The 22,283-nt window shown below is 38.9% G+C and overlaps 1 protein-coding gene and 1 long non-coding RNA gene across 10 annotated transcripts in view; one reads left to right on the top strand and one right to left on the bottom strand.

Moving 5' to 3' along the window:
- The first annotated feature begins 3,730 nt into the window (after positions 1-3,730).
- On the top strand, positions 3,731-6,930 carry LOC123499395. Of its 9 annotated transcripts, none has more exons than XM_045247346.1 (3): positions 3,731-3,928; positions 5,829-6,040; positions 6,509-6,930. In XM_045247346.1, the coding sequence occupies exons 2-3, from the start codon at positions 5,880-5,882 to the stop codon at positions 6,645-6,647; spliced, it is 300 nt and encodes a 99-aa protein (XP_045103281.1). In that variant the 5' UTR covers positions 3,731-3,928; positions 5,829-5,879; the 3' UTR covers positions 6,648-6,930. The 9 variants fall into 9 exon arrangements, 7 of the variants coding, with proteins under 7 accessions (XP_045103281.1, XP_045103274.1, XP_045103277.1 ...); XR_006672967.1 differs by lacking the exon at positions 3,731-3,928 and adding an exon at positions 4,583-4,754 and having other exon boundaries at positions 5,829-6,176; XR_006672968.1 differs by lacking the exon at positions 3,731-3,928 and adding an exon at positions 4,583-4,754 and having other exon boundaries at positions 5,829-6,139.
- A 548-nt stretch (positions 6,931-7,478) lies between these two features.
- Positions 7,479-22,283, bottom strand: part of LOC123499368 — a 16,352-nt gene continuing 1,547 nt past the window's right edge. The window contains exons 2-4 of the long non-coding RNA XR_006672963.1: positions 12,979-13,057; positions 10,333-10,445; positions 7,479-10,157 (exon numbers count right to left, since the gene is read on the bottom strand). This is a non-coding gene — a long non-coding RNA (uncharacterized LOC123499368). The remainder of the gene's footprint in view (positions 10,158-10,332; positions 10,446-12,978; positions 13,058-22,283) is intronic.

Below are 22,283 nucleotides of genomic sequence, written 5' to 3' on the forward strand. Positions count from 1 at the left end.
CGGCGAGTCGCCGTGACACACCGTGACCAAAACGCCGTAAGTGTAAACTTACCTATTGTAAATGACGTAATGTTAGTTATCATGTGTTTCTTTATTATACTCCTCCCGTCACAGTCGTCTTGTATAGAATTGTGTTAATTGCTGCTTAGGTATACTTCTCATGTATATTATAGTCTGCGTACATACACATACTGTACACATACACACACACACATTTGAGTAGTGTAGTGGTTAGCCCACTCGGCTCACATTCACAACCCAGAAGGCCTTGGTTCGAGTCCCAGGAGCGTCGAGCCAAATGAGCAAGTCTCTTAACGTGTTGTCTCTGTTCACCTAGCAGTAAAATAGGTACGGTTGTGGCCTCGCTCGCTGTGTGGTGTGTGATGTGGTCTAAGTCCTACCCGGAGATCGGTTAGTATGAGCTCTGAACTTTTTCTGTTGGGGAACGGCAGGCTGGGTGACCAGCAACCGACCGTGGTGAATAACACGCACCTCGGCCGGCGTAATGGAGGAGGGGAATGGAGGGCGGGTGATGGCTGATAGGTGTGGGAAGGAGGCCTGAGAGGTGGAGGCGATGGGCGGCGTGCATGATGTTCTGCTCAACATTGCATCCTCACCACCACGAACTCCCCGGACGGCGAAGATGAACGCCATGCCGCCAGCTATAGCCAGTTAGCCATGAGGCAACCAGCCACTCGTCTGTGGCCTGCAGGGGTGAAGAGTAAACAAGTCAGTCATGAAGTAATTTGTGATGTGTATTCCTGGTGGTGATGGTAACGGTGGTCAGGCAGGAGCGGCCTGGCGACCCACGGCTCCACCAATCATCGCCACCGCTACTATTTTTTTTCCACTTATCATTACCATCATTATTGTTGGTGATGTTCCTGTTATTTTTTCTTCTTATCTATTACGTTCAGTGTTACGTTGCTATTGGTTACCTTTACGACGTCCTCGGTGCATCTATAATTTGTTACGGGGCTGCGTCCGTATAAATAAATGTTACATTGGAATACACATGATATTCTTTTCTTAGAGAGAGAGAGAGAGAGAGAGAGAGAGAGAGAGATCAGACCATGGATTTCTCTTAAAACTAATCTTTGAAACCATGAATCTTTTTGAAATTACGAGGCCTGTAAAGAAGCAGGGACTCTATGCGAAAGTTATCTTAACCTAGTTAGATTGTATTCTTCATTTTGTTCTAATTTTTGTATACGGCCTGTTAAGAAATTGTCTGGATGTTGGATGTACATTATGCGGCAGTTTTTATGTTGCCCATGTACATGTTGGGATTTTTGCTTCTGGTTGTGTTTGTTTCAATATAAAAGTACTAATTGTTGGGATTGACAATTTACTGTAATTTCTTTTCCCATGTAGTATGGTTTCGTAAGTTTGAGGAAATACTTCAAAGCTCTCGTTGACTACCTTTGTGACGTCAGTTAAATGACTTGTTGAAGTGAAATTGTAAGATTAAGCGAGTACTTACCGGTACGAAGGTTGATCGTAATTTCACGAAAGTTATTGAAGTGGGTGAGCTGTCGAAGGGAGTGGGAAGCGTGTCTCTCCTATACTTGGCTACCCTAACCTCGACTTTATCAGCGGGACTCAGTGATTACTGCAAGCCGCCTAAACCCACGGTATTTAAGAGTTTGTTATTAGTGCTAAACGAGGCAAGTCATTAATTCTCGGCGGAGGAGAGAAGGGGACGGACGGGAGGCACACCACGACTTGTAGAATCTTGTAGGACTTCTACGTGTGTTCTGATCCTCATCTTTGCATGTGTGTATGTACGTGTCTGTGTCTGTACGGGTAGGAGTTATAGTTGTTGTACTAAACTAGCCATTGCTACCCTATTGTATTCAAACAAGTAAGAATGGAATACAAAACTTTCCATCACATAACTACTCGAACAACTTGACAAACCAGAGTGCTGCAAATTGTATGAAGTAACCCCTAAAAATTGTAAAGTTCAAGCTGTGCCGACGGTCACTCCATAACTCAATATCACAAGGATTGGCAGGAGGAATTACTTGACTACTCGTGAGGTTACCGTCACTGCGGTAACCTCACTCCTCCTCGACATCGACTTACAGCATTTTAACACTATTTAATTTTCATGATTGGTTCCCATAATTTTCATTGTATGACGCCAAGGGCGCAATAAAATAATCAACAACAACAACACTATTTCTTAACGAGGCCTCTGTATGGAACTCTATTCTCCAAATTCAGGATGCCTCCTCCTCTATCAACTCATTTAAAATTAGATACATACAAGAATCACACTGCAATCACCTGCTAGCTTGAAACTACCTCACCCTGATTCAATAATGTTTCCACTACCATTAACTTGCATTGTAATTATCTTTATACTTCAGTTAAATATATCTATTATACCTATATCTGAATTTATTATATATGTATCGTCACTTGTCACTTATGTAGTTACCTTCATGTACCTACACAATGCTTATTAATGCCAACACGAGCTATCAAACACACATCCCTGTTACCTCCTGCCACATTCCACACCAGCTCATTGATATTCATTATTTTGCCTGAAAAGCCTCCCTTGAAAAGGCTAACTAAGGTTATATTACATCAATGTAATTGTTTATACATATACGTACTACCACGTTGTAACTGTTAGTCATTAATAAATATTCGGATGTTCGAAATGTAGTTGCAGTAATAACAATGGTAGTTGTAGTGCCAGTCGTTACATTTTTATCCCATTATCCTTACGTGTGTGTGTGTGTGTGTGTGTGTGTGTGTGTGTGTGTGTGTGTGTGTGTGTGTGTGTTGTAACATAGCTACATATTTACTTGTATTTTGTGTTTTCTTTTAGTGATGTCGCAGTTCAGTCACTTTGCTGAAGACAATAACTGGACAACGGGCAATCAAAGCTTCCCTTACGACTTTTGAATCCTGTGAGTCACTTTAACAATTTGAGGAATGGCACAGAATAATCCCACCTGGCTGAGAGGAAAGAGAATATTCGCCTAAATAATTCATACACAGACACAGCATTGGATAATCCCGCACAGATAGAAAGATAGATAAGTATTGACCACAACCAAATATTATAGTTGCAGGAGGACTTGGAAGGTATGGTCCATCAAAATGTTTTCTATATTATTATTATGATATTATTATTTACGCGTCATGCCTGTAGGCCTGCGTGCTTCATAATTAGTGCAGGAAAATGTGGATACGTTGGTTTGGCTGGCAAAAGGATGATGTGTCTTGACATTTCAGTAATGTGGCAAATGGATATATTATGTACCGTTGCTACGTGCCATGTCTTCACAATGATAATAATAATAATAATAATGTCAATAATAGTAATGATAATAATGTTAACAATGGTAATGATAACGATAATAATAGCAATAATAGTAATTATAATTAATAATAATGATAATGACGATAATAATAAGAAAATAAATAGATAAAATAATAATGATAATAATAGAAAAGGATAATAAAATAGTAGTAATAGCAATAACTAATGATTATAAAAAATATACTTATTATATCTGTGTGTGTGTGTGTGTGTGTGTGTGTGTGTGTGTATAGGTAGATAGATAGATAGATAAATGGATAGACAAAGCTATATAAAGGAGTGCCACGTGAGTGAGGAGGTTTCGGACCTACGTGGGTTACTACCGGCTTAGTCCAAATATAACAATGCTTATATAGAACGATGGTCACCGAGAGTGGTTAGTTAGCTATTAGTGTCTCTATTACAGACAAGGGAGGGAGGAGGAGGAGGAGGTAAAGCGGAAAGCAGTGAGGCACAAGTGAACGATTTCCTCTGTAGGCGTTGTGCCGATAAGACGTGTGTGCATCAAGATGTGTCTGTCCGCCGCTTTGCCGCGATATACGAGTGCTGGTGTGTGTCATTCTTCTCATGGCATTGTTGTTGTAGGTATGAAGGTATGTTGTACACTGTACAGTGGTGATGCGTGTGTGCGGATTACTTGTTTTTCGTGAACAGGAGTATTAAAAAGTTCTGTGTTTTAGAAGATTGGAAGTGTTGCTTGACATTTCGTGGAAGTGTGTTTATAGTGTAGTTCTTAACATTAGTTTGCTATTTGATAACGCCTAATCTGTAACGAAGTAACGCGTTAGTGTTCTAGCATTGAAACATGTCTCCTAACATGTTTGAGCGCAGTACATGCTCGCAATTCCGTGGCTTGGGTGTGCATTGATAGCATAATTAATAATAATGATAATGACGATAATAATAAGAAAATAAATAGATAAAATAATAATGATAATAATAGAAAAGGATAATAAAATAGTAGTAATAGCAATAACTAATGATTATAAAAAATATACTTATTATATGTGTGTGTGTGTGTGTGTGTGTGTAGGTAGGTAGATAGATAGATAAATGGATAGACAAAGCTATATAAAGGAGTGTCACGTGAGTGAGGAGGTTTCGGACCTACGTGGGTTACCACCGGCTTAGTCCAAATATAACAATGCTTATATAGAACGATGGTCACCGAGAGTGGTTAGTTAGCTATTAGTGTCTCTATTACAGACAAGGGAGGGAGGAGGAGGAGGAGGAGGAGGAGGAGGAGGAGGTAAAGCGGAAAGCAGTGAGGCACAAGTGAACGATTTCCTCTGTAGGCGTTGTGCCGATAAGACGTGTGTGCATCAAGATGTGTCTGTCCGCCGCTTTGCCGCGATATACGAGTGCTGGTGTGTGTCATTCTTCTCATGGCATTGTTGTTGTAGGTATGAAGGTATGTTGTACAGTGGTGATGCGTGTGTGCGGATTACTTGTTTTTCGTGAACAGGAGTATTAAAAAGTTCTGTGTTTTAGAAGATTGGAAGTGTTGCTTGACATTTCGTGGAAGTGTGTTTATAGTGTAGTTCTTAACATTAGTTTGCTATTTGATAACGCCTAATCTGTAACGAAGTAACGCGTTAGTGTTCTAGCATTGAAACATGTCTCCTAACATGTTTGAGCGCAGTACATGCTCGCAATTCCGTGGCTTGGGTGTGCATTGATAGCAAGGCTGCAAGGCGCTTTTAGTGGCTGTTAAGGTCTCCCTTGGTGCATCTCGGCTTCTCAGAGTGGTGGCGCAAATGTAGGCTAAGCCGTCTCGAACTTTAGGAAGAGCTACGTGTAGGATTTTTCGTGGGTTTCCACTATTTTCCTCTTGGTGTCGTTGTGTTCAGATTTAGTTGTGTATGAAGCTCGGGAGTTTCTTGCTACTATATGGTATTGTGTAATGATCCGAATAGTAGAGAATGCTACCGTCCTTTGCTCGATCCAGGTTATGTTGGGAAGTAGGTGCACCAGGTTGGTTGACACCAGGTAGCTAGGGTTGTTATGTTAGTGGGATCTTGAATTGTGCGAGCGAGTTGGTTGCGTTGTGTACCATTAAATACAAAGCATAAAGCTGTTAGTGCTGAAACATCACGGCAGCCTGCAATTTATTTCAAAAAGTAATGTTTCTGAATGTGAGTTAGTCTTTGGTTGTGTAAGAGCTTCAAAATGGTTGTATATAGTAAAATGTTGTAGGGTATTCAGTTAGCCATGATTGTCACTATCTGGTGCAGTAGGTGTAGGAACAAAAGTGAGTGTGAGTAGGAACAATCGAGTAACAAGTTTGGTTGGTTTGTTGTGGTGCACATGCTAGGTACAGCACTACACACTAGTTACCCTTAAGCAATGTACACGGTTGCAATTTAAGGCAAGTCAGATCATGCTGTGCAATTTGCCCCAGTATCATAGAAAAGGTCTTGGAGTTGGCATAAAATGACTTAATGACGGGTGAAGGATGTTTGATTGATTGGTAACTTTGTTGCAGCAGTGTGTACACCAAGGGAGGACGTCTGGTCATGCCGCCCATCCCCTAAACATGGGCATATGTCTCGGGCGTCAGTCACTCAGGCGATGGAGCACGTCCCGCCACAAGTCTATCACCGGTGCGGCGTCCCAACTTGGTGGAGCCACATCTGTTTACCCAGGCGAACTCGTTAGCCACAGCAGCGTTCGAGTCCGACCTGTACCCGCTGAAGTGTGAGAAGCCCCGGCATTCTGTTGCCGCTCCTCCTCATCCGTGCAGGTCGTCCTCTTCAGAAGAGGACGCAGACCGCGGAGGCGTGCGGTCCGGCACAAGTAGGGCCCGGGCAGTTTCAACTCGTTCGTTGTTGGCGTAGGTTATCAGGGATTGTTCGGTTTTGGTGTTAAGATAATATAACGAGGGTGATTTAAGCAGAATTCGCAAAATTCGTAATCAGAATAGAACGACAGGTACAGGTGAAATGCCTTTTTGCCATTTTTGTGGGATTTGGAGATGACTATTACAAATCAGTGTTCCGTAGACTATTACAAATCAGTGTTCCGTAGTTGTGGGCAAAATGGAATGCACAAAACATTTAACTGGGTAACCACACCACACCTAGCCGACATTTGAACGACAAGGTTCATAATTAAAATGTGTAAAATGTGAAGGTAACATTAAGTAAAACATTAAATTTCTTTCAGGTCCTGCCACTACAGAAGGGAGAACCAAACCAGCGTGTCCAAACCCGCCCCTCCCAACCTGCAGCAAGAAACTGGTAGACGGCCGTCTGACAACACAAGGAGCCATCCAGGGAAGAACAGACTGCCTCGCTTCATCTGAACTAACAAATAAATGTTGCCAGTCACTCTTCTAATGTCTTTATTCCTTCTAATGTGAATGTACGCACAAAACTAATACATTTTGCCAATCACTTTGCTTGTGATGTTTTTATTCCTGTCTAATGTGAATGTATGCACATAACCAATACATTTTGCTATCACTTTGTAATGTCATTCCTTCCATCTAATGTGAATGTGCCCACGTAAGTGTAATGTTATTCCTGTTCTGTGATGTACCCACATAACTGGTATTAGTACTGAATAATAAATCCATTTTAAGAAAATTTATGCTTTCCATGGTTCCTTGTTTTTTAGTTTTTTTTTTTTTTTTTAGGGAATCTTGAAAGGTTTTTTTTAATTAGGGAATCTTATAAAACCTAGTCAAGGTAAATAAATAATCTAACCTCACTAATACGAAGGAAGCCTAAGCCTGACCTAAGGGGATAGGTACCCTACCCTATCCCTATTAGTTTACAATAGGAACTATTCCTATCTTCGTAGAAACTGAATAATCCTAGCTGAAATCAAAATTTGAATAAAAAAAAAAAATGCCTAAGGATGGATGATGATGACCAGGCAATTGAATTAGGCCCCATCTCATAAAATAGCTAGCTGAAAAACTGCCCAAAAAGTGCTGAAAACCCCCAAAAAAACTGCCCAAAAGAGCAAAAAGTGCTGAAAAAACCCACAAAATGGCAAAAAAACTGCCCAAAATAGCAAAAAAGTGCTGAAAACCCCCACAAATCAGCCCAAAAAACTGTGTTAAGTCATAAATACTCCAAAGAGTCTCCGGAGAAAAACCAGTTGTATATTTGGGTTAAAATACAATGAAGAGTCTCCCTTCCCTTTTATTCAATCAACAAACACATTTTTACACGAGTCTCTGAAACTCTACCAAAATTTTCAACTTATAAAAATTTTACACACAACTTTCTTAATTCAACTTAGATAAAAAATTCTACACAACTTCCTGAAAACTACCAAAATTTTCAACTTAGAAAAATTTTACACACAACTTTCTTAAAACTCTACCAAAATTTTCAACTTATAAAAATTTTACACACAATCTACAATTTGTACACAATTTACAATAGTTTTTACCATTTTCAACTTTAAAAAATTTTACAGTGGAATAGCAGAATTTGTACTATTTTTGACACTTTTTACATTTTCAACTTAGAATAATTTGCAATTTTTTCAAGTATTACATTACTCTGAGATTTTTTCAACGTCCAAAATTATTTTGACAATATTACGGAAACCAAAATGAAAGTTGCAAGCCATGAGGCCTGCACATACATGACAGCAGTCCCTGTACGAACAGGTCTACCTCATTCCACCTATCATTATCATCCATACATTTGTATAATATAACAAAATAAAAGAAGAGAAGAGTAGTATTTTGAGAGCATTTTCATTGCTAGAAACTACAAGTTCTAAAAGTATTTTGAGACCATTTTCATTGCAAAAGTCTAAGGAGAAACTATCAACTGTAAAATTATTTTTTAAGCATCTCACAATGGCATTGCTCTCAAACAGCATGTTGTTCCTTGCAACACTATATTGTCACTGTAAATATACAAAACACAGGCTATCATTCTGGGGCCGCATTCTACACAGTCAGCCTCAGATTTCACTCAATGCCTGACCATCACTCCACTGTTGGTCTTTAGCCTCATTACTTGTCAACTTTATATATGAATAGAGAGAAATAGCTCCTTGATATAATTTTCTACAATCTAAATTATTTTGCCACCATATTACAACTTTGGAAATAGTTAGACTGTGTATCCAAACAAAAGAAACATGGCAAACAGAAGATTACACTCAATAGCCCGACACATGCAGGCCACTCACGGCAAGGTTTGTTTGAGTTTGGGAAAAATTTATCATACCCCTCTCAGCAGTTATCTATATTGGTAAATTACTGCATCAAATAAGGACATCATTTAGTCATCCTTACGGGTATTTATAATTAATTAATATTGAAAACTGTCAGGGATCACGCTATGGTACATACAGCCAAGCCCCCACCATGTTGACAAGAGTTTTAAGACAGCAGTTGGTAGCACTACAACAGACTGAACCCTATATTGGCACTTATGATGAGTCACAAGGTTAGAGCCTGTCACAGAGGGACTTGTGTCTAAAATGCACTATTTTGTTGCGCTACGATCACGTCATTAGCTGTGATGGTTTATAGAACACGGCCCCTGAAATCTTACACAGAACAGTAACAGCAAAGCACTACAAAACTGAGAAACTTACTATTTAATCAGTCTAAACATTCTCACTTAAAAATGTATATAAACCTAATTACACAACCATTTTTACCTAAATGAAAGACACTGACATCAAATCAAGGATAAGCGAGTTTTGTTTAACCTCTCATGCACTCCTAACAGTCTCGCCAGTACCACCATCTCACCAACTAACCTATACCAGCAACAACCACATGGCACTACCAATACCACATTTCTACCACCATACCCATCTAAGCAGCTGAGATTTAGGGAAGACCTTCACTGATTTAGTTTTAATTAAATAAACAGCAACTGCTACCACAACTGCCAATAAGTACTAACCTCTAGTCCCCCTTTTTTTCTCAACTTTTCTTTTTTTTCTTTGTCCTTACTCTAATGGTACTGATTCCCATGCAAGTTGAGATTCCTACAAAGGATACAGTTAGAATTGTTGGTGTGAGTGAAAGAACCATGCAGTGACAGACCACAGTTTTGTGTTGGTGGAGAGGTGCCATGGAGGTGTCATTGCACTGTCCTCACTGACAGCTCACCAAGAACCAAGGGTTTTATTCTTTCACTAAGTGTGCAGTTAGATGTGGGTTTGCATCTACTTGCTGCCTTAGTCAAAGAGGGGAAGGGTTTCTAGCCCTCGCCAGGTAACCTTGGTGCTGTGTTGCTGTCTTTCCACCATTCAAAAATTGTTTGGTCCATAGTTGCACTTGCACTAACAATTTGTAGGTATGTCTGCTTTCCTATTCTTATGGATGAAATTTCCTCTTTGCTGAAGTCCTTGCTCTTGCCCATATTGCTACTAGGCCACAAAATATGAAAGTAACTTGGTGCAGAGTGAAAGAGGCGAGGAGGGGATAGGAAGCAATAACTTGCAAACTCTCCCTCTAGCTCGTCTGGAAGATAAGTGATGGGTTCTCCTCACACTCCCTCCTGTATCTACTTCTCTCACATGTCAGACATAGGATGTGCCATTAAGCTATGGTTGGCAAGTGTTAAGGGTTTGAATTGAATTGTGCCAATGCATTAGTCCTGACTAATATGACAACATTGTTGTAAGAGGCTGTAAGAGGCTTATCAACACATGAAATGTTTGGGTACATTGGCTTTTCCTGACTTTTCAACTAGATATTAAAATCAGTCTTTCATGGTGTGACACACATAAAATGGTTTTCTGTCATTGCAGATGCTATTTTCAAGAAGCTGTCATTTGAGTTCCTGCTGTCACTGTAGTCATCTTCCAACACCAATGTCTCCATCTGATGAATAAAAAATCAAGTATATTAGTGATCATATATTTAAGACTTGTGGATTAGTAATCACTATTTTTAATAAAGACATGGATTGGTAATGTTGTTAATTAACAAACATGTAAGTAAATACAAGTCAAGGGACTCAATCATATATAGCCATACTGTTATTCAATTTTCTTACTTAGTGTGTTGTTTTCTGCAAAGTTGTACACTTAAGTAAGAATCTTGATTTTGATTATGATGCCACACGTGGCTCAGAATCATTCCAGAACCAGGCCTTTGGATCAGCAACTCCTGTAGAGGACAAGCAAAGGACCAGTAAAAATAAAGGAAAAAAAAAAAAAAAAAAAAAAAAAAAAAAAAAAGCAGTATCCTGTTCACTAACTGTCCCTACATCTAGCACACCACTTTTTCTTCAGAAAATCATTCACAGTGTCAATCAACCTTTCGTTTATCTCTCTACAGTCCCAGCAGTAACACCATCCTTTTCCCTTCCTGTCTTTCATCCCTATTATGCCCTAATTCAGTCAGAATCACTTGTATCATCTCCCTCCTGTCTCCTACCTCTCACACTCCACCGACCCATTCTTTCCCATGTCACACATCTGGCACATATTACTGTTGGACTCAGACCATCTGTTGTTCCTTGCATTCACATCTATCCAATGTGCCTTAGCTCAGAGGAGATCACCACCTAGGCTGCCATCATACCACCTCCCATACATCAGGGCCTCCTTTTCCTTATACCATTCCTGAGTACTCTTTCATTCCATCTCACTCTTCCATTTCCTCGCACCCCATTCAGTTCCCACTCTGCCTCCTCTTGTCATGAAACATTCATGCTCATTTTCATTCTTTCTGGCCATTCTCATCCCCCATACAACTTGTAATCCACTCCTCTGTCATTCTCATGTACCTCTTCCTCCATTTGCTTCCATTTTCATTCTACAGATACACCTTTCTTGCTATTCTTTCATCATCCATTTTCTTCAACCTAATCTTGTACCAGTGTTGCTTTTATTAGTCTTACCCTGAAGGTGCTCCATCCCATATCACCTCTCAAAGCTTCTGCTGTGTACCTCAGTACGTTTAGTGCCATTCTTGCTACTCTATTCTGTCCCACTTCTATCTTGTTAATTTCATTTTTGTTCCATGTAATCACATCCAATCCATACATTATACTAGGCACAGCTACACTCTTCCACGCTTCTCTCAGCACATCAGAATATCTACATATAGACAATCCAACAAAAGTCCCAATTTAGAAGTGTTTATATATACATCCTCCGCTGGGAAGGGATTAACAGCGAATGTGTTCCTCAGAGTTCTGTCCTATCACCCACTCTCTTCCTATTATTCATCAATGATTTTCTGCACCAACTTCTTGTCAGATCCATTCTTAAGCTGATGATACCACCCTACACTTTTCCACATCTTTTTGGAGACAACCAACCCTTCAGGAAATTGACAGTGCCCACAGGGATGCCACAGAATGCCTTACTTCTGATCTTTCAAAGATTTCTGATTGGGGCAGAAAAACCTAGGTTATGTTCAAAGCCTGAAAAACTAAATTCCTTCATCTATCAACTTGACACAACCTTTCAGACAACCATCCCCTTTTCTTCAATGACACTCAACTGCTTCCCTCTTCTACACTGAATCTTTTATTTATAATCTAAACTAGAAACTTCACATCTCATTTCTTGTTAAGACAGGTTCAATGAAGTTAGGCATTCAGCAACGTCTCTGCCAGTTTTCTTACCATCCCAACTGCTACAAGTAATTCTGTAAAAAGGCTTCATGGAGTACTCTTTGCATGTATGGGGGGTTCCACTCACAGTTCTATTATATAGGGTGGAATCAAAAGCTTTTCATCTTAACTCTCCTCTGATTGACTGTTTTCAGCCTCTTTCTAACTGCCAGAATGTTGCATCTCTTGCTGTCTTCTACTGCTATTTTCATGCTAACTGCTCTTCTGATCTTGCTAATTGCATGTCTCCCTGCCTTCTGTACCCTTACTGCAAAAGGCTTTCTTTTTCCTTTCATCCTACTCTGTTGAACACTCTATAGTACTCTCAATCATTAATACCTCTTTCTGGCAAACTCTGGAACTCCCTAACTGTTTCTGTATTTCCAACTTCCTATGACTTGACTTCATTTAAGAGAGGAGGTTTCAAGACATTTATTCCTTTTTTTTGGATAACTCTCTCGGAACTGCAAGGGGACTTTTTTTCATTATATGCTGCTTTTGGCCAGTTTCCTCCTCTTAACAACATAAGAACATAAAAAAGAAGGAAGCTGCAAGAGGCTACCAGGCCTTCACATGGCAGTCCCTGTAAGATTAAAGTTACTTAATTCCATTTATCATCCCCATCCATAAATCTATGTAATCTTCTTTTAAAGCTCCCTATTGACTCAGCACTGACTACATGACCACTGAGTCCATTCCACTCATCAACCACTCTGCTTGAAAACCATTTTCTTCCCATTTCACTCCTAAACCTGAATTTTTCAAGCTTAAATCCATCACTTCTGGTTCTGTCCCTGCTACCTAAAAAAAAAAAAAAAAAAAAAAAAGCCAATGAATGCATATGCAAGATATCATAAAAACAAAATATAAGTGATTGTGTAGCAGATCCAAGGTAATGAACAAATATTGTAAAAATGAAATATCATGTAACAATGAATTGTATGTCAGGGAACACCTGTATATACAAGGCTAAGGTGACACTTCCTTCTCCATTCCTCTTGACTTTTACTTTACTACATTTTACTACCATAATTTTTTGTCTAAACCTTGCACACACTTCCATACCATATTTCATACCATATCAATTGATGTGAAGTTCATGATGACATGCTGTAAGGTTCAGAGGAAGAACAAGCTCTCTGGACGATAACTATACCTGGAAAAATAAAAGTGAATAAGAAATATGCTACTAGTAGTTCAATACATAAAAAATAAAGGGCATAAAGGTGTGACTACATTTATGCCAAACATTTTAAAACAATGCTAGACTGACCTGAAGCAAATACATAGCACAGTCATTTACATTGTATGAATCACAGGGCAAGTATATGAATGAGAAATTAGATTTAGTGTGAAAAGTTGAATGAATGGCAAATTGTACAATGAGCAAGATATAAGAATGGTGGTGTTCCACTGTATCAAATGCAACATGTACGTCTAAAATAAAGATGAATGGATAAATGCAGACTAATTATGAAATTATACAAAGAAGCATACACATCCACAGGGCTCAATGGGAGGTTCTTCATTTCTGGTTTGATGAGCTGATCAGATAAGACAGAGTAAAAGGAACATGTCTATCAAGAAATAGCAATACAAACTATAATAAATAAGGTAAATTCTGCTTTGTGATTGTTTAGAAGGGTTAAAAGTAGAAATCACAAAGTAATACTGAAGTTTCTATTTGACACAGGTCAGACTACTAAAGGTAGATCATGTTATGCAGCTCTGATCCCTGTATTAAGTCTGTACATCTATAAAAATGAGTAGAAAGGTTAATAAATACAAAGATAAGAGATGATTGCAAACAAGATTGAAGCTTTTTCAGTTAGCACTTCTGAAAGAGATGTACAGTACGTTGAAAGGCTCTGATATAGGGAATGTTACATGAATACATATCTAGACTCTCTACAAGTGATGTTTTATTCCAGCTAGCTATGCTGATAAATATTGTTAATTAAAAAATAGAACAGGGATTGGCAGCAGGAGCTCATGTGTTATAATGACCAAATGAAAGTTATCCAGCTACTATTGTCATTGATATGTGAAGTCTGGAAGTCACAGTGGATCAGTACCTAAGCAGGTTTTTGTCTTTGGTTGTTATTAAAAAGAATATCAGGAGTAGTGAATGGTAAGCCTCTGTTTGTTTACATTATGGAAGCCGTTTGGTGCTGGTTCATCTATGACCCAGTTATTGTGAGTCTTTTGTCAGCTCTTTGTGGCTTTAAGGTTAGTTCTGAGGATAGCTGGTCCAATCATCTGCCAGCTCTGTGGCAAGGAGGTAGAGTTTTCCTCAGAATGGGTGGGGTATTATCTGTGATGCAGATGGTACTATAAGGTGTGTGTGTGTGTGTGTGTGTATTTACCTATTTGTGATTACAGGGCCCGAGCCGTAGCTCTCTATGTCTTGTCTCTTTGTCCACACTTGTCCAATTTTTCCTTCATTTGACTGACACTCGCCGCACACACCACATCCACGCTCAGTTTGTTCCACGCATCAATGCTCCAATACAGGAAGCTATATTTCTTGATGTCACTCGTGCAGGAATCCTTCAGTATTTTCTTTGGGTGTCCTCTTAGGTAATTACTGGATGCCATCGTGATCAGGTTCTCCCTATCCAATATGTCCACTCCATGTACTATTTTGAACATTGTTATCATATCCCCTCTGACTCTTTTTTCTTCCAACATGCTTAATTCCAGCCTATTTAACCTCTCCTCATACGGTACCTCCTTAAAGTCTGGTATCATTCTTGTTGCTAACCTCTGCACTCTTTCCAGTTTCTTCATGTATGGTGACCAAATTACTGATGCATATTCCAACCATGGCCTAATCAGGGTGGTCAATATTTTCTTTATCATGTTCCCGTCTAGGTAATTAAATGCCCATCCTATACTTTGGAGCATGCTGTACGTTTTTCCAAATATTCTATTAATGTGCTATTCTGGAGACAGATTACTTTGTACAGTCACTCCCAAGTCTTTTTCTTCACTGACTTCAATTACAGTCTTCCCCCCAGCTGGTAGTCTTTATATGATCTATATTTACTTCTACCTATTCTCATTACACAGCTTTTGTTGGTATTAAATTCCATTTGCCACGTCCTGCTCCATTCATATATCTTATCCAAGTCCTTCTGCAGTATATTACAGTCATGCATATTCCTCACTCTCCTCATAATCTTTGCATCATCTGCAAACATATTCATATAACTTCTCACTCCCTCTGGCATGTCATTTATATAGATCAGGAACATGATGGGACCTAGCACTGAACCTTGGGGAACTCCACTGGTTACCTTCCTCCACTCTGACTTCACTCCCTTCACTACCGTCTTCATTTCTCTACCTGTCAAATAATTTCTCATCCACTCCGTCAGATTTCCCCTTATTCCTCCGATACTACTTAACTTCCACATCAATCTGTTATGTGGTACTTTATCAAATGCTTTTTTTTTAAGTCTAGGTGTACACAATCAACCCATCCATCCCTCTCTTGTAAAATATCGACCACTCTTGAGTAGAAACATAGCAAATTTGATACACACGATTTCCCTTTTCTAAAGCCAAACTGTTTCTCATTTAGTATTTCTTTGTTTTCCAGGAACTCACACCATATGCTTTTGATCACTTCTTCACATATCTTACACATAATGCTGGTCAAAGAAACAGCTCTATAATTCAATCGTTCCATGCGACATCCACTTTTGTAAATTGGTACTACATTTGCCCTTTTCCATTCTACTGGCACCTGTCCCATGTTGATAGATGTTCTTGTTAAATCTAAAATTGGATCTAGCAACTGCTCTTGACATTCTTTTAACATTCTTCCAGACACACCATCTGGTCCCATTGCCTTGTTAACATCTAATTGACTCAAAACTTTTGCAATGTCACTCTTTGTTACTATAATTTCTTGCATCCATCTTGTCACAGGTAACATCCGTCGATTGAATTGTGTTTCTTCTGTGAATACTTTGCAGAAATTCTCATTCAATTTTTCAACAATGACACTTGTATCTTCATATATATAATCTCCAACCTTTAATTTATCAACTGTTTCTTTTTCTGTAATTTACCATTAATGAATTTATAAAACATTTTGGGATCACTTTCACAATTCTCCACTATTCTCTGTTCAAATTCTTGTTGTGCCCTTCTTCTCACTTGAACATATTTATTTCTTGCATTCCTATATGCTTCTCTCTCCACTTCCTCATTATTTCTCTTGTATTTTTCCCATGCCTTTTCCTTCTCCCATTTTGCCTTGTCACAGGTTTTGTTAAACCATTGATCTCCCTTTAAGATTTTCTTAGTATATTTTGGCACAAAGTTCTCTGCAGCCTCACTATATATTTCCATAAATTTTTCATATTTTAACTGCATGTTTGTTTCCTGGTACATTTTGGACCATTCCACATTTTCAAAGTAATTTCTGAACTCCTTATATCTTCCTTTAGCATAATTTAGGCATTCCTCTTTGTATCCAACTTCAATATCTTTGCTGAACCCCACCTTTACCTCAAATTTCAATAATTCATGATCACTCTTCCCCAAAGGACACTCATGCTCAATCTCATTTTCTAGATTTGCTCCCTTTGTGAATATCAAGTCCAGTCTCGACGGGCATCACCCTCCTTCCCTTGTTGGATGCCTCACCCACTGTGTCATCAAATTTCCCACAGCATAATTTAATAGCTGCTCACCCCATTCTCCACCATTTCCCACTTCAAATTTTTCCCAATTGACGTCTTTACAGTTGAAATCTCCAACTATAACCATTTTTGCTTTCTTTGCAGCTTCATTTCTCATTCTTTCCAATGTGCTTTCCACCATACTATTATACTGATCATTTGACCATGCACTTGTTTTTGGTGGTACATACACAGTTACAATATTGTGTATGTGTGTGTGTGTGTGTGTGTGTGTGTTGTGTTTTTGTGTTTGATCTGCTGCAGTCTCTGATTCAGACATCTTTTCTCGTTACCCTACGGAGCGAGCTCAGAGCTCATTATTTCCGATCTTGGGATAGGTCTGAGACCAGGCACACACCACACACCGGGACAACAAGGTCACAACTCCTCGATTTACATCCCGTACCTACTCACTGCTAGGTGAACAGGGGCTACACGTGAAAGGAGACACACCCAAATATCTCCACCCGGCCGGGGAATCGAACCCTTCATCTGGCTTGTGAAGCCAGCGCCTAACCACTTGTGTGTGTGTGTATTTACCTAATTGTATTTACCTAATTGTAACATACGGAAAAGAGCTATGCTCGTGTTGTCCCGTCTCCATATCTATTAATGTCCAGCTTTTTCTTAAAATCATGAATATTCCTTGCGTTGACCACTTCCACGTCTAAACTATTCCATGCTTCCACCCTTCTATGAGGAAGCTATATTTTCACATCTCTCCTATAAGTGGCCATTTTAGTTTTTCCCATGCCCTCTCGACATTCTTCCATTCCACATACACAGATCTTCCTATCCATTTTTCCATGCCAATCATCACTCTGTATATTGCTATCAGGTCTCCTTTCTCTTCTGTTTTGTGTGTGTGTGTGTGTGTGTGTGTGTGTGTGTGTGTGTGTGTGTGTGTGTGTGTGTGTGTGTGTGTGTGTGTGTGTATTTACCTAATTGTATTTACCTAATTGTAACATACGGAAAAGAGCTATGCTCGTGTTGTCCCGCTCCATATCTATTAATGTCCAGCTTTTTCTTAAAATCATGAATATTCCTTGCGTTGACCACTTCCACGCCTAAACTATTCCATGCTTCCACCCTTCTATGAGGGAAGCTATATTTTTCACATCTCTCCTATAAGTGGCCATTTTAGTTTTTTCCCATGCCCTCTCGACATTCTTTCATTCCACATACACAGATCTTCCCTATCCATTTTTTCCATGCCAATCATCACTCTGTATATTGCTATCAGGTCTCCCTTTCTTCTGTTTTCCAGGGTCGGAAGTTGCATTCTTTTCAGTCTGTCTTCATAAGTCAAATCTCTTAAGTCAGGCACCATTTTGTTGCAGCCCTCTGTACTTTCTCTAGTTTCCTTATGTGTTTCTTTAAGTTCGAGCCCACTGTATTGTTGCATATTCAAGCCTCGGTCTTATCATTGCAGTAATTATTTTCTTCATCATTTCTTCATCTAAATATACGAACGCCACTCTTATGTTCCTCAATAAGTTCAATACTTCTCCAATTATTTTGTTTATATGTCTCTCTGGCGATAGGTCATTGGTAATTGTCACCCCAAGGTCTTTTTCTTCATGACTGGTTTTATGTCTTCATTTCCTATCTTGTACATACTCCTGATTCTTCTTTCACTCTTGCCAAACTCTATTTTCTTGCATTTTGTCGTGTTGAACTCCATTTGCCATGTACAGCTCCATTTCCATATTCTGTCCAAGTCTTCCTGGAGTAGTTCGCAATCTTTGTCACATCTCACTTTTCTTAACAATTTTGCATCGCCTGCAAATAGGCTCACATAACTGGACACCCCATCCACCATGTCATTTATGTAGACCGCGAACATTACTGGTGCCAACACTGATCCCTGTGGAACTCCACTCTCCACCAAGCCCCATTCTGATGGTCTGTCCTTAATTATTGTTCTCATTTCTCTTCCTACCAAAAGTCTTCCATCCATTTTAGTAAACTGCCATGCACTCCTCCTACCATTTCAAGTTTCCAGATCAGTCTCCGGTGTGGTACCTTATCAAAGGCCTTTTTTAAATCCAGATATATTCCATCAGCCCAACCATCTCTTTCCTGTATTACATCTATCACCCTCGAATAGTAACATATCAGGTTTGTCGTGCATGAACGCCTTTTCTAAAACCAAATTGACACTCACAAAGTATGTCATTTTTCTCCAAGAAGTCTGTCCATCTATTCTTCACCACCCTCTCACACATCTTAGCTACCACACTTGTAAGTGACACTGGTCTATAGTTCAATGGGTCTCTCTTGTTACCTGATTTATAGATTGGGACAATGTTAGCTCTTTTCCAGTCTTGGGGCACTACACCTTCCCTTAATGAGGCATCAATTACTTCACAAACTTTTTCTGCCAGTTGCTCCTGCATTCTCTTAAAATCCATCCTGATACCCCATCAGGTCCCACAGCTTTTCTCACTTCTAAACTCCCCATCATATTCTTGATCTCCTCCACAGTTACTTGAAACTCCTTCATAATCCCTTTCTGTTCCATTACCAGTGGTTTGTCAAAAGCAGTCTCCTTTGTGAATACCTTCCGAAAGCATCCATTCATAGCCTCTGCCATTTCCTGGGATCTTCACTGCATACTCCATTTACTTCTAAACTTTCAATACTTTCTCTATTTTTGATGTTGTTGTTCACATGTCTGTAAAAAGCCTTGGTTGGTCTTTACATTTATCAATTATATCCTTTTCTTGTTTCTTTCTTTCTTCTCTTCTAATCAACACATATTCATTTCTTGCTCTTTTGTAACTTTCCCACTGCTTAATCCGTCTTTTCCTTCTCCACCTCTTCCATGCATCCTCTTTTCTTGTTCTAGCCTTTTCACATCTATCGTTAAACCAGTCCTGCTTTCCAACTTCTATGTTGTCTTATTGGTACAAATTTTTCTCACCTTCTTTGTATATTTTTATAAATTCCTTCCACTTTTCATTTGCTCCTTAGCACTCTTGAATTTCATCCAATTTGTCTCTTGAAAGAATTTCTTTAGGTTTCCAAAATCTGTCTTGGCATAATTCCATCTTCCCACTTTATATTCTTCATTTCTTCTAGATTTCTCTTCATCTATCACCTTGAACTCCAAAACTGCATGATCACTCTTGCTAAAGGGCACTCCACCCTCATCTCCTCAATGACCATTGGCTCTGTACTAAAGACCAAGTCCAGTCTTGACGATGCTCCTCTCCTCCAAACCTAGTATCTTCTTTGACCCACTGAGTTAACACATTTTCCATTGCCAGTGTCAATAGTGTATTTCCCATGTTGTCTCTGATCCTTCCATTGACCAGTCCTCCCAACACACCTCTTTACAATTAAAATCTCCCATCATTATAGTTCGTTCACAGCCACCCAACATTTCTTCCAGACATGTTCCTGTATCACTTATCATTTCTTCATATTCCTGTACTGACCATGCATTTGTCTTAGGTGGTACGTACACCACTATGTAGTGCCTCTTTTTCCTTCATTAGTTTCTGCTCTGATCTTTAGCACTTCTGCCTTTCCCATACCTTCTTTCACTTGATCCACCTTTATATCTTTTTAACCAGCAACATCACTCCTCCTCCCATCTTACCTACTCTATTTCTTTTCCAAACATTATATTTCCTTCTCCAACCATCATCAGGTCTTCTCCCTCTCTCAGTTTTGTTTCAGTAAGACCCACAATATCTGGGTTCTTGTCCTCAAGTAATCGTTGAGTTCTAAAATCCCGATATCACTCCATTTATGTTGGAATACATTACATTCCGCTCATACGTAAGTTTCTTTAGTCCTTTCTTACTGTACTTTTCTGGGTTTGTGTGTCTCAGAAGATTCTCAAGATTCTCCAGAAAATCTCTTTCTTCTCTCTTTCCTCTCTTCATTTTTTTCAACCTCAAGATTCTTCTCAACCAAATCATTTTGTTCTGCTTCCTGACTCCAAGAAAATTCATCTTGTCCTTGTCCTGTACTGGTCTAACCTTGATTCACTTCATCTACCAGAAGCTTTTTGAAATGATGATTTTTATTTATTTTTTTTTTTTTTTTTTTTTTATATTTTTATATATATTTTTATCAACACTTTTATGTCTCTATTTATGTCTTTATGTTTTCTCCTCTCAGTAACTGAGAATATCTCTATGACTGACAAGATAATTACAATTTCCTTATCTAATCCAATTCTTTGATTTAATGATAATCCTTCACTTCACAGCTTCTCTTTCAAATCTGATTTTTTCCAGACTCTGAATTTCTTTTTCCAGTTCTGCTTTCCATTTCCCAGAGTCCATTCTTCAAGCAAGATCATTTTTTTTAATCTTACACTTCATCCTAAGTAATGATTTTAATTTTCATATACATCTACATTTTCCATAAAAGCTCAAACTGTTTATAAAGTCTATGTACTAACTTGTGAAGTCATGACTACTGGAAAGCCTGTTTACCTAAGAAAGAAGTTAGCAACACTAGCAGTAAGGCATGCAGCAGATAAGTACTGACTAAATGGACCTCAGTGTAACTCTGATATTGGTTTCAAAACCTTTCAAGTGTGTGCTCCAAGACTGTGTATGGCTTCAATGCAGTTAACTACAATATGTTGTGGTTTAAAGTTAAGGCTTAAAACATTTCTCTTCAGAGACATCTATGATTGTCACCTATGATCATAACTGAATGCTATATGTGTAACCAAATAACTATTTATGTGCAATTTGTTTGTATGGTTATTTAAGTATATATCTTTACAGTGTGTGTGTGTGTGTGTGTGTGTGTGTGTGTGTGTGTGTGTGTGTGTGTGTGTGTGTATATGTGTTTACCTAGTTGTAGTTTTACAGGGCCTGGGCTTTATGCTCGTGTGGCCCAGTCTCCATATCTACACTTATCCAATCTTACTTTAAAAGTATACACACTTGTTGCAGACACTACTTCTTCATTCAAACTGTTCCACGTCTCAATACATCTTTGCGGGAAACTATACTTTTTAATATCTCTCAGACATCTTCCTTCCTCAGCTTCTTACTATGCGATCTTGTGCTTCGATGTCATATTCTTCTCTCAGGATCAGATTTCTCATTATCCACTTGGTCCATTCCATTTATCAATTTATAAACTTGTATCAGATCCCTCTCCTTCTCTGTTCCAATGTTGGTAGATCCATAGCCTTTAACTCTCCTCATATGTCATCCCTTCAAGTTCTGGAACCATTCTTGTAGCCATATTTTGTAGTCTCTCCAGCTTCCTTATGTGTTTCTTTTTGTGAGGGGTCCACACTACTCCTGCATATTCCAATCTGGGTCTTATTATAGTACTTATCAGTTTCTTCATCATTTCTTTGTCCATGTAGTGAAATGCTATTCCAATATTCCTTAGCAAATTGTATGTCTCTGAAAATTCTATCAATATGGCTTGCCAGTTGATTATTTTCTTCCATCGTCACTCCCAAATCCTTTTCCTTTTTTACTTTCTCCAGTTCTACTCCATCTCCCATCTTATAGATTCTCACTGGTTGTCTTTCACTCTTTCCCATTTCCATGACATGGCTTTTGTCTACATTGAATTCCATCTCCCATTTTTTACTCCATTCCCAGATCTTATTCAGGTCTTCTTGCAGTATTTCACAATCCCCTTTTTGCTTTATAACTCTGCACAGTTTTGCATTGTATGCAAACAGATTTGTGTGTG

The sequence above is a fragment of the Portunus trituberculatus genome, chromosome 49 (assembly GCF_017591435.1).
Source record: "Portunus trituberculatus isolate SZX2019 chromosome 49, ASM1759143v1, whole genome shotgun sequence".
Classification (NCBI taxonomy): domain Eukaryota; kingdom Metazoa; phylum Arthropoda; class Malacostraca; order Decapoda; family Portunidae; genus Portunus; species Portunus trituberculatus.